Source organism: Notothenia rossii, assembly GCF_949606895.1.
Source record: "Notothenia rossii genome assembly, chromosome: 1".
NCBI lineage: Eukaryota > Metazoa > Chordata > Actinopteri > Perciformes > Nototheniidae > Notothenia > Notothenia rossii.
This window is the reverse complement of record NC_136912.1, coordinates 91,251,671-91,264,007: the sequence shown is the minus strand read 5'-3', so window position 1 is coordinate 91,264,007 and position 12,337 is coordinate 91,251,671. Positions and strand designations below refer to the sequence as shown.

The 12,337-nt window shown below is 37.8% G+C and overlaps 1 protein-coding gene across 2 annotated transcripts in view; it reads left to right on the top strand.

Moving 5' to 3' along the window:
* The window catches only part of oca2 (oculocutaneous albinism II), a 46,550-nt gene that overhangs the window by 4,771 nt on the left and 29,442 nt on the right, over positions 1-12,337 (top strand). For both annotated transcript variants that reach the window (XM_079684130.1, XM_079684131.1), the window contains 9 exons: positions 5,882-5,977; positions 7,081-7,278; positions 7,787-7,844; positions 9,301-9,373; positions 9,668-9,819; positions 9,898-9,980; positions 10,508-10,661; positions 11,425-11,496; positions 12,027-12,092. In XM_079684130.1, the coding sequence (XP_079540256.1) occupies positions 5,882-5,977; positions 7,081-7,278; positions 7,787-7,844; positions 9,301-9,373; positions 9,668-9,819; positions 9,898-9,980; positions 10,508-10,661; positions 11,425-11,496; positions 12,027-12,092 (952 nt within the window). The remainder of the gene's footprint in view (positions 1-5,881; positions 5,978-7,080; positions 7,279-7,786; positions 7,845-9,300; positions 9,374-9,667; positions 9,820-9,897; positions 9,981-10,507; positions 10,662-11,424; positions 11,497-12,026; positions 12,093-12,337) is intronic.

The window sequence follows — 12,337 nt, the reverse complement described above, 5'->3', positions numbered from 1 at the left end:
ATGTGTTTGCAAAGTTGCCCCAAATCAACTTAAAATGTGTATTATTTAAAGTAATTAGTTCAGAGTTTACATCATTACATACTACAAGCACTCATGGTCTTCTCCACACGAGCAAAAGCAAATGACACACACCTTGCTGGCTACATTTTCCATGCAGCCTGTCCTCCTCCAAAAAACGACCAAATAGGTTGATTATTCAGCAGTTTATTACGACCTTTTAGCACCTCTAGTGGTCATGTAAGAAATAACAATTTGCGGCATATGCTCCCGTTGATTGTAAACGCTCCGGAGGCTCGAATATTCACAAATAACCCTCTCTGGAAAATCCTAAATTGTAGAATAGTTTGGCCATTAAAATGCTTTTTGATTAGATATCTAGCGAGGAGTGTTTATTGTACTTTTAGAAATCCACGTCCAGTGGATGTGTAGGATCTATAGTTTGATTGATATTACGAATATTATTTGAGGTCTCGCCAGGATAACGTGTATATCTTTCCCCTACTCATTTCTATTGACGGCAGCGTCCATGTAAAGTTAGCATCAACCCTCACGGGGTGAAAACAGTATTTCCGGTCCCGAAGTTTTCATAATAAAACCGGAAGTATTCCCCTCACTGTCAAATGATTTCACAGTGATATCTGCATTACTCATCCTCTACAAAACATCAGTTTATCCTTGTTAGTTACACAACATTGATTGGTTTAAATTGTGTACAATGCTTTTGTGTTTTTAACCTTCGATTCGGAGAAACAAATAGTTTTTTCGGAGTTTAGGATGGCCGAAGACACTACACTACCCATAATCCTCGTGATTAGTTCTCAAGCTCTGTGATTGGATGTTGGAGTTGCAGTGCGCCAAGGTTACGTCGAGCGTCAAACAGCTCTATGAAATGGAATGAAACCACGGCAGACTATCCGAAACTGGACTCGAACGGATCCAGTTTTATTGTAGAGATCACTACAGTCTCTTCCTGATATTTTTTATTCAATATTTCTATCATTGACCTTCTACTTTCCCCTTATTTTGTATGTAGGCTACTCTTAAAGGTCCCATGTCATGCTTTTCCGGTTATTACCCGTCCCCTTGTGTGTTATGAAGGTTTTTCTGCATGTAAACGGTCTGCAGAGTCACAAACCCTCAAAGTACACCCTGTAGCGAGTAAAACTCTTAACACAGAAAATACCTGTCTATGCTGCCCCAGAACGCCTCGTTGGAGATTTTCTTTTTCTTCCGGGAACCAAGTGACGTAACGACAATCCAAATGGACCAATTGGCCCAAATGGACCAATCCGTGGAGCTCCTCACACACTCACTCAACCTTATCTTTTCTCAGCTGCAGCTGCGTGGATCTCCACTCACAGTTCGCCACACACTCAAGTGTGTGTGCTCAGGCTGAGTTCAGGCTGAGTTTCGCAGTGTCTCGCTGTCTCGCAGACCCCACGCAGCAACCAGGAAACGACACCAGTAATACAGCTCACACTGTCCGCTCCTCGAGCCTCAAAGGGCGGAGCAGCGAGCCCCGCAACGTCCCTCCAACACGGCACCCAGACCCCACGCAGCATTCTCATCTGTTTGTCATTACTGGTGTCATTTTCTGGTTGCTAACAAACGCCGTTGTAACACATAAACACACATCAGAGCACAGTGGGCTCATAGGGAGGCAAGGCGTGTGACAGAGAGTGAATACACATACTTAACAACATGACCCAGTGGTCTAGTTAATAAAACATAATAATATCAAACATAATATTACTATTAACTTTATTGTGAAATTAAAACAGAACGGTAAAGAAAAATACTGTTTCAGCCTCTCGATTTGAAGCTTATGCATTGTACCATGAACCTGTATAGACCTGTAACAGTCAACTGAGTTGGAAAGGTAGTTTCTGAAGATGTTAAAAATAACACACAACATACAATGCCATAATAACTTTGTATTATTAGTGTAGGACACTTATGTATGTATAACATCTGAAGATGTGTAGTTTTATTCATGTTTTCACATCATTTTACAGGATATTGCTATATTATTTCACATATTGTAGTTCTAAACATTAATATCTGATTTGTAAAATATCATAGACAGAAAGGTATCCGTCATTCAATGGTAAGCTATTGAAATTCTGATTCCATAGATGTGTCTCCCATCACCCAAAACTCCTGACTATTCTCTCAACTCAGTATTTACATTCTTTAATTAAAAGAAAATCAGTAATATCTTTAAAAACTACAAGTCCTTTTCTATAAACTGTGCACCGTTATGGTGTAAATAATAAGCGCTTGAACAATCAACCTATTTGGTCGTATGAGTTGGAGGACTTTCCATGGGATGTACACGTGCAAAAAGTTGGCCTTTTCTGGTAAAGTGATCATTCACACGTGTGTGTGTGTGTGTGTGTGTGTGTGTGTGTGTGTGTGTGTGTGTGAGAGAGTCTGTGGGTGTGTATCTCAGTCACTCAGGGTGGTGCTAATCTGAAGCCCGTGGCTGTGACTTTATTGGGATTAAACTGAGGAATTTTTTTGCTTGAACTAAATCAAAGTTGCATGTGATGGAGAGTGTACTGTACTATGCTGACACATGGATAGCCATGTGGTGGGACGGATTAACAGTGTGATAACCTTTTTGCAGTGAAAACTAGTTTTATATCTGGACAAAGTTTAGTTTGTGCAGATAAAAAAACATGATTCAAGGATATATGATGTTGCAGGGCACAGTTAGTGTCTCTACTGTGACATGTTTCCATGCTTTAATGTTCCGAAAGCCCTTTATTTCTCTCATACTGCCTGCCTGTGCTGCATCACCTCTTTTCACCCTCTGTCTGAAACCAGAGCCCAGTCTGCTCTGATTGGTTGGCTGGCCGGCTCTGTTGTGATTGGTCAACCGCTTAGAGATGTCCCGCCCCTTATCACGTACAATCAGGCCCTTACCCAGGATTTCGTAAATACCGAGGTCCAAAACATGCTAGGGGAGCTCGGGGGCAGCCCCCCTAATTTTTTTTGTGCACACAAAAGCATTTCAATCTGGGCTCAGCATATATACATATATATCTTTTTTTAATTATTCTTTGCCTTTCAAAAGCATTACATCCTTATTTACACAACACGGAAATAAAGTATTTATTTCAACTTCCCTTATTATACATCCATGGGTACAAGTCCGGACTGCGGCTGTTAGTTGATAAATGTATGTTGTCTTCTTCTGTTTGCTTTAATGTAGGCTACTTAGTTGTGCATTGCCGCCAGAACTCTGATAATTATGCGCAGTTATTTAACAAGTTTCATTATATACACCTCGAAAAAATTACCAAGGTCCGGACGTCGGTGACATCAATGGTGCGTACGGCCATGCGTACAATGTGTCGGAGCGCTAGCCAATAGGAGCGTGAGTGTTCCGTAGTGAAGTCAATAAGTTCAAGAAGTAAAAGGAGTCCAATGGAGGCAATTCAGGCAGCGGAGAGAAACTTCCTCTGGAGGGAACACAGGGATTTGAGTCTTAGCAGACCATTTATATGCATAAAAACCTATACAACACACTAGAGGAAAAACGAATACCCCAAAAAGCAGAATAGGGCCTGTTTTATGTTGTTCTGCTGGGTGCTAATCAACAAAAAAACGGATAATATTTGAATGCCTTGTTTCTGGCGCCCCCAAGTGGCCAGAAAAGTTTAGACAAATGGCTGATTTATGCATTGTGTATAAAGAAACCACCTCTCACAGCAACTTTAAAACCAACATTAGGTGAACAGGCCATTCAAATGAAAAATATCTCCTGTTAAATACGACCTATTTTCCATTGTGAGACATAATTATTCACACTGACTGTTCCTTGCTGGTGCCCTAAAAACGCTGCTGTATGACCCATCTCTAATTCCAGCTTTAATTTGCTCTCTGTCGGGGCTGAGTATTCCTTAAAGGCCCCTCTGTAGACTGTGAGCGTGCAAATCTGCATTCAAAGTCTCGAGGACAGGATCAGAAGAAGAAGAGCGGAGAAAACATTTGTAGACACATTGTAAATCTGCTTATAGTTGTCAAAGAGTATGGAAGAGGATGAATGAGTCCTTCATCACCAACATTTATTGATTCAAAGCGCCCGAAACACCTTTTTAACAGCACAAGGAATGACTGAATAACCTCTTTATATAACAGAAAGTCAAATCAAACCATCACAAAACTAGGATTCCCTTATTAAAATACACTTATTAACCAAAAATGCATATAAATGTGTGAAGTGCACAGACTGTGTCTAAGATGATAAGATTTGCCGAGGTGGAACTTTTTAAATTTCGTATTTCCATCGAACAGTTTTGGGTCAGTGCGTGGGTTTGGTGTTTCATCACATAACGACTCCCATGACGTCTTAAAGTAATTGCCTAGATGACAGTGGGCTTAATGAAGTAGAGTTTATTTTAAATAACATACAAGAAGATGCTATTGATACAAATCTCAGTTTGATTAAAACACGCTGTTGTGTGATGTGGTGGTGGAGCAGTGAGAGATCATGGGAGTTGTAGTTTTCAGCTCCTGGTTAGGATTCCTTCAGTGTTCATGATTCAGGAGGTTTATAGCGTTTCCTCTGATATAAAACCATTGAGAGGCAAAGTCCCTCCCTTTCCAGGGGACCTCCATGGGACCTTATTTCGGAAAAAGTATGCATTGAAGTCAATGGGGAGAGAAAGATTATCTTTCGATCCCGTTTGAATTGTGCCACGAATTACACATATGATGTTTGTCAATTTAAAAGATAATTTTGCAACTCAAAACAATTAAAATGTGTCGTAAAACTGTGAAGTAACTCTTTTTTTTGGTGTGAAACCGCTCAATGAACTACATCTCCCGTCTCGCACCACACACCAAGATGGCCGTCACATTGGCACATTTCAATTCTTTCTTTCAGAATGAGGCGGAAAGTATTAAAAGAGGTGAAAATCACTCCAAGTCTGGGCATGTTGAGAGATGTACATACACACAATGGGAGTTAGTCGGTTCCGTAAGAGCCAGCATGCGGGACCGGGATTCTGGGATTTGTAGTCTTTCTAGTTGCATATTTTTCATAGTCTTATATTTCAACAGTTTTACGACAAACTGTGACTTTTTTGACATGGAAATGATTTTTTTAGATTGACAAACATCATATGTGTAATTCGTGGCACAATTCAAATGGGATCGAAAGATAATCTTTCTCTCCCCATTGACTTCAATACATCATTTTTCCGAAAATGAGGTCCCATGGGTCGGAAGTAGATGGGCGGGACTTCGCCTCTCTATACGGATAGTGTATGAAGCACATGGATGAAATCCATGACTTCACTCCTAAATTATGTTATGATTTTTTTTCATATATATATATATATATATATATATATATATATATATATATATATATACATATATATATATATATATATATATATGTATATATATATATAAATATATAATGTCTTGAATAATTTGTTGTAGATTGTGTATTTAAATATGAAGTATTTACTTTTAGTTGCCTACTTTGCATTGATTTGATTAAAACTACAAACGTTCTGGGTTTGAACATTGTGGGAGAGGTTTGTGATAACACAAGTACACAAATCAAATAATTATAAAAGATAGGTGTGTTACTTTTTACTGGATTTATTGCGGAAATATGATTTATTATACTTTTAATTGAAAATGTGCTTGTGTGTGTGTGTGTGTGTGTGTGTGTGTGTGTGTGTGTGTGTGTGTGTGTGTGTGTATATTAATATGATCTCCTCAGGTGTCTCCTCTCCAGCTGTGTCCGAGTGACTGACAGCTGTGTGAGGACAGCTGAGGGCTTCTCTCTAGGGTCTATAGATGAGTCTTCTTTTATTTTATTTAACCATTTTTTGTCCATTTCATATTGTTTTCTCAGGCACGGCTTCAGCGTATTAAATATCCTGAGAGGAAAAACGAATTCTGCAAACCTCACAGAGAGGTCTCCGCTGCTGAGATTCTCCCAAGACGAAAGGTGAGTCTTTATTCACGTTTTACATTATAGTTCTACGGAGGCCTAAAGGTGCCAATATTAACAAATAAATCAAATAATTTAATTAATAAATACTCAAAGATGCTTTAAAATAAAAAATAAATGAGACATTGCGGAATAAATAATAATACCTACAGTATATAACTCTTCCTTTATTTTTTTTGTATTATTTTAAATGATTAGTTTAAATGTAACAGGAATATTATTATGCCTTCTTTTATAGGCCTGCTGTTTCAATGTGACTCTTATTTTATCTAACGTTTTTATTAGTTATTTTGTAACTTAAAGGTGGGGTTGGTAAGTTTGAGAAACCGGCTCGAGATACCCTTTTTGTTATATTCCATGGAATGCTCTTAACATCCCGATAGCAATGAATATCTGAAGTGCTTTGACAAAAAATCCATACAAAAATGTCATCAGTGGAAGCCATAGTACTGTAAAAAGCACGACCAATCATCTGAGCCGGCCCGGCTAAAATAACTGGATGGCCTACCTGCCTGTCAGCCTTCCATCTGTGCACAAACTTATCTCGTGCCCTCATTGGTCATGTGCACGTTCGTGTGTGTTGGAGGAGGGGCTCTGTAAGGAAGTCTGAAGGAGGTGGCAGATTTTTTCCGGTTGTGTATTTTCAAATTCTAGCGCACTCGAGCTGGTTTCTCCAAAATTACCTACCCCACCTTTAATAATAATGATGATGAAACAATTACAATAAGTAAAATAAAATTGGTATTATCGTTATTATTGTAGATTTTATTATCTAATTACATACTTTACAAACTTACGCCCAAATTGCTGAATTACTGAAGCAGATTTATGGGAACAAAAGCCCTTTTTTTTTTTTTTTTAATACTCCATGTTAGGTAGAAATGTCACATCATTGTGCAAGCCTTCTAACATTGATTCAGTTAGCAGGTTACAACTCATGTAATGAAAAGCTGATTAAAGGATGCTCGTTGCTGCACAGAAACATTTTTCAATTCAGTCCCTCACATCCACAGCTGGTGCCTTTAATATTGAAGTTATCCCTCTTTGAAGCTGCAGGGCTGCATGTCCACAGGCCTGACGGGGTTGTTAATGTTTTCCAGCATGACCTACATGACCCTGCACGACCCGGGCTTCGTGGGGGAGGAGGCGCCGTGGGACGGGGGCTCTCCAGACCTGGAGAGGAGGTACCGGCTGGGCAGCGAGGTCACCAACCTCTCCTTATCCCGCTCCAGCTCCTCGGAGAAGAGCGTCCCGCTGGAGAACCTCAACCTCAACTTCAAACTCACCAGCAACGTGAAGTGAGGACGCAGGAAAACATGACCTTTCACTCTTTTTCAACCCTTAAGTGTGAATTTAACTTGTGATGAGTCTTCTTTTGAATCAGAATCTCAATTCCTTTATGTCCCACAGGGGGATATTGTTACAGCACAGTATAGATGGAGATGACTATTAGATAAAAAGGCATGTACATAGTATTTAAAATGAAATAAAAATAGAAAACAAAAATTATAACAATTTACAGTTGGGATTATTTTTCCTGTGTATTATTTGAATATCGTTTAGATGGTAAAACGGTAAAATAACTGTACTTTTATAATGCTCTATCAGGTATTTTCGACCCCTCAAAGCCCTTTACAAACTATATGTCATTAACCGATTCACACCTCATTCAAATTGCAAAATTAAATTCAAATGTGTGGGAAATAATAACTTTAAAATATAATTTTTTTTCGTCACTGGTCATCATTTTGAGCCACCATTGTTCTCTTTCATTATATTGACTTTCTCCTTTATTTTGTTTTCCAGATGCTGCTTCAAAATCTCCAAAATTGCCACCATGTTTACTATAGTCGTCCTCTGCAGTGTAAGTGAAAAACTGTATATATTGTTTTTGAAAATGTATTTTATCCTCTAATGGCACATTTTTACTTTGATTTTAATACATATTAGTAAGAGTTGTAGTAGTAGAAGTAGTTGTATTAGTAGTAGTAGTAGTAGCAGTTGGAGTAGTAGTATTTGCATTAGTAGTTGTATTAGTAAGAGTTGTAGTAGTAAAAGTAGTAGTAGTAGTAGTAGTAGTAGTAGTAGTAGTAGTAGTATTAGTAGTAGTAGTAGTAGTATTTGCATTAGTAGTTGTATTAGTAAGAGTCGTAGTAGTAAAAGTAGTAGTAGTAGTAGTAGTAGTAGTAGTAGTAGTAGTAGTAGTATTAGTAGTAGTAGTAGTAGTAGTAGTAGTAGTAGTAGTAGTAGTAGTATTTGTATTAGTAGTTGTGTTAGTAAGAGTTGTAGTAGTAGAAGTAGTTGTAGTAGTAGTAGTAGTAGTATTAGTAGTAGTAGTAGTAGTATTTGTATTAGTAGTTGTGTTAGTAAGAGTTGTAGTAGTAGAAGTAGTTGTAGTAGTAGTAGTATTTGTATTAGTAGTTGTGTTAGTAAGAGTTGTAGTAGTAGAAGTAGTTGTAGTAGTAGTAGTATTTGTATTAGTAGTAGTAAAAGTAGTATTAGTAGTAGTAGTAGTATTTGTATTAGTAGTAGTATTTGTATTAGTAGTTGTGTTAGTAAGAGTTGTAGTAGTAGAAGTAGTTGTAGTAGTAGTAGTATTTGTATTAGTAGTTGTGTTAGTAAGAGTTGTAGTAGTAGAAGTAGTTGTAGTAGTAGTAGTATTTGTATTAGTAGTAGTAAAAGTAGTATTAGTAGTAGTAGTAGTATTTGTATTAGTAGTTGTGTTAGTAAGAGTTGTAGTAGTAGAAGTAGTTGTAATAATAATAATAATAATAACTTTTATTTATATAGCGCTTTTCAATAACCCAAAGTCGCTTACAAAAAAAAATTAAAAGTACAGAAAGGGGGTGAACAGGCAGAAGACAACATATTGGACAAGAAAATTGAACATGAACATTACATGAACAGGCAAAGGACAACACAGGGGGGGAGCAAGCATAGGACAACGAGCAAAAGACAACATAATGGAAAAGAGGTTGTAGTAGTAGTAGTAGTAGTAGTAGTAGCAGTATTTGCATTAGTAGTTGTATTAGTAAGAGTTGTAGTAGTAAAAGTAGTTGTAGTAGTATTTGTAGTAGTAGTATTTGGTATAATTAAGTATTTTTTAGCCTTATTGTTTCTTTTATGTATTATTATTTTAATTATTTGAAAAAAATATTTAAATTCTGATTCTGAGAATAAAACAAAAGCATAATTTAGTAAAAAGGTTGTGATAATAAGAAATCTACAACTTTTACCCTCCTATTTGACTTACTACAGCATTTACATTCAGAGCGTAACAGGAGTAGATAATAACAACAGCATCCTGCTGATTTCCCCAGCTGTTCTTCAGCATGTATCCGGACAGAGATAACCCCGTGAGGATGTTGGCCGTCTCCCCCTCAGAAAGCTTCTGTATCCTTTCATACTGAAATTACTTTAAATAATGTAAATACAAGATGCAGGTCTTAAATCCACACTGAGAGGTGGGACGTGATGCAGCTGCGTTTTATTCTTATGGTCAGTTTTTGCCCAGTGCTGTGAGATTTTGCGTATCTGTAATGTGATTTATACTCGCTTTGTTGATCTGTATTTGTGTTTATTTATATAGTCGTTTTATGCCTCTTTGAGTGTCATTGTGTAGGCCCATCTCTACGCAAACACACATCAGAACCTACAGATGATTCCCTTAACGTCCGTGTCCTGCAGCCATGAACCTGACAGATTTCCGTGACAACGCCCTGCTGAAGCTGCAGGTCGGGGGGGCGTTTTCAGTTGGGAAGGTGGACATCAACACCCAGGACTACATCCTGATCCAGGTGGAGCAGACGGAGGGGGGACGCAGGAGGAGGGCGCAGCAGGTGAATTTCTGTCCGTGAGAAACATCATTGTCTGTGAAGTGTTTACCTGTGAGTTATTAATCTGCTGTCTGTGAACAGGTGATTCACAACTGGACCATTCCTCTGCACAGTGATCGCAGCGAACAGATACTGCTCACCAAAACCTTTGAGATTATCAGCAGGTACTTATAAAGACTTTGACACGTTAGAATAGAGCTTCAACACATCAGTATGTCAACATGCTCCCTTGACACAGCTCCACAACGGACTTTTGATGAATATTTCTACATTCAAAACAGAATCTAATGTGGTCCATAGGGCTCAGATGAGGGTGTTGCACTTTTCCTTGTACATGTGATGTTTCGGTGTTGTTGTTTTGTTTCTTTCCGTTAACTGTCAAGTGGGAACTAAGTATTTTTTGTAGTACGTTTTTGTGTTTGTCTTATTATTCTATGATACTGTTATTTTTGGCTGTGAATAAGAACATATGAAGGACAGACCATCTATTTCTATTTATTTAGTTTTTTTTCCGAAAGGAGCAGGTCATATAAGATTATTTTCTTCTCCCTGCTCCTTTTCGGTCAATGATGTGTTTATAGAGACATATGTGGTAAATAATTGTTAAACATTAAGTTGTGCATATCATGAACAGAACAAATAAAACTGGAATGAAATAGCATCTGCCTAAAATAAAATGTGTCCTGCACAGCGACCCCATCGTGGTCTCGGTGCAGGCCTTCCTGCAGGAGGAGGAGGTGGTGCCGCTCTCCATGACCCACCAGGCGCTCTACGTCAACGTGGAGACGCAGGTGGCCATCGCCGCCATCATCCTCACCGGGGTCTACGTCCTCATCATCTTCGAGGTAAGTGTGATGCTACACTCCTCTAAGGATGATGAACGAGATACAATACTTATTGTATTCTTCAGTATACAGAGTAAACTGCAGATTATTGTAGTGGCATGGGTCAGCTCTTATAACTATCGCTTATTACAGATCTGAGCTTTTTAATAATCTGAAGCATCATGCTCTAGAGGAGTGATGAAGGAGCATCATGGAGTCCTCTGTAATATCCCCAGACCGTTTATAAAGCAATATCCTCCTGACATTCTGAATTTAACGATTTTTTGCAGAGAAAAGAGGGAAAAAACCTAAAAAGGAAACACTCACCTTTCCTGTTTCCGCTCCTATAAATCTGATTTTTTTTTTGGTTGGGATGCAGTATATCAACTAACCTTAATTTAATGACAAAATAAAAAACAAAACATTAGCACCTTGAGAAACATACATGGTAACAAGGCCACATCAAATAAAATACCACAAAAACATAATGTAAAATAAAAAAATATATAAATAAAACAAGCCAAAGCTTTGCATCAATTCCTATTAAATAATGTCAATTATTTCAATTAATTAAAGGCAATAAATGCAATTGACAAAACTTTTAGTTCCAAAATTAGATGTAACTGATAATATACCTATTTGCCTTTAGTTAGCGCATTTGGACTGTATGCGAATGATATCAAGAGATAGCGGTTGTTACCTTTTAACTTTTATCAATTTTTGCCTTGTTTGATTCAGAGGCCTTAAATAAAGTGTTAATGGTGAATATTTGTTCATGTTTCAGGTCGTTCATCGTACTCTGGCGGCCATGTTGGGATCTTTAGCAGCATTAGCTGCTCTAGCAGTCATCGGGGATGTAAGTCTCTTTTTGATCTTTAAGCAATAAAAATAAGTGTTAAGCTTAAATCCAAACAGTTTATTCTTCTAATGTATCTTTGTTTCTGTATATTCTGCACAATTTGGATCATTTTGTATTTATTAGCTGTCTTTCTCCACTTGTTAAATCGTAATGCTAAGTCTGCTAACTCTCATCTGTTAGCTTGTTGTTAGCTTTGTTTCTAATGGAGACTCTTACATTTGCAATTACAATTAACAATAAGTACAATGTGTCAAAGTATGAGTTGTCAATCTGCCTTCATTTTTAGAAAACAAATAACAACGTCTTGAAATTAGCCAGAAAGTTATTTAGTTTAGTAGTAGTAAGTTAGCTAGCTACGTTCACTGTGTGTGAGCAAGGCCATCTTCATAATTTCCACCTGTGCTTTTCCTGCAAGTCAAATGTCAGCTTCAGATACGTTTACCAAAGTATTTAGGGACGTTTAGTACTGTAAAGAAAGTTATTGGTTATTGTAAATGAATAGAATGATTTGTTTATTTATCAAACAGCGGCCCAGTCTGGTGACGGTGATGGAGTGGATCGACTACGAGACGCTGGCTCTTCTATTCGGCATGGTTAGCCTTTAAAGTTAAATTATATAGTTCGTTTATTTACTCTAGTGATGGGAATTACGGTTCTTTGAAGGGAGCTGGATCTTATGGCTCCTTTCCTTTCCGAGAGCCGTTCAATAGAGACATTTTATTTTTTCAAGGGGGCGGGGTTAATAGGTTTATCTGCGAAACAATCACCAGGATAATGATTGACTGTATTGCCAGAAATCTACTTTTACTCACAGAAAATGTATAACTTGCTACATCTC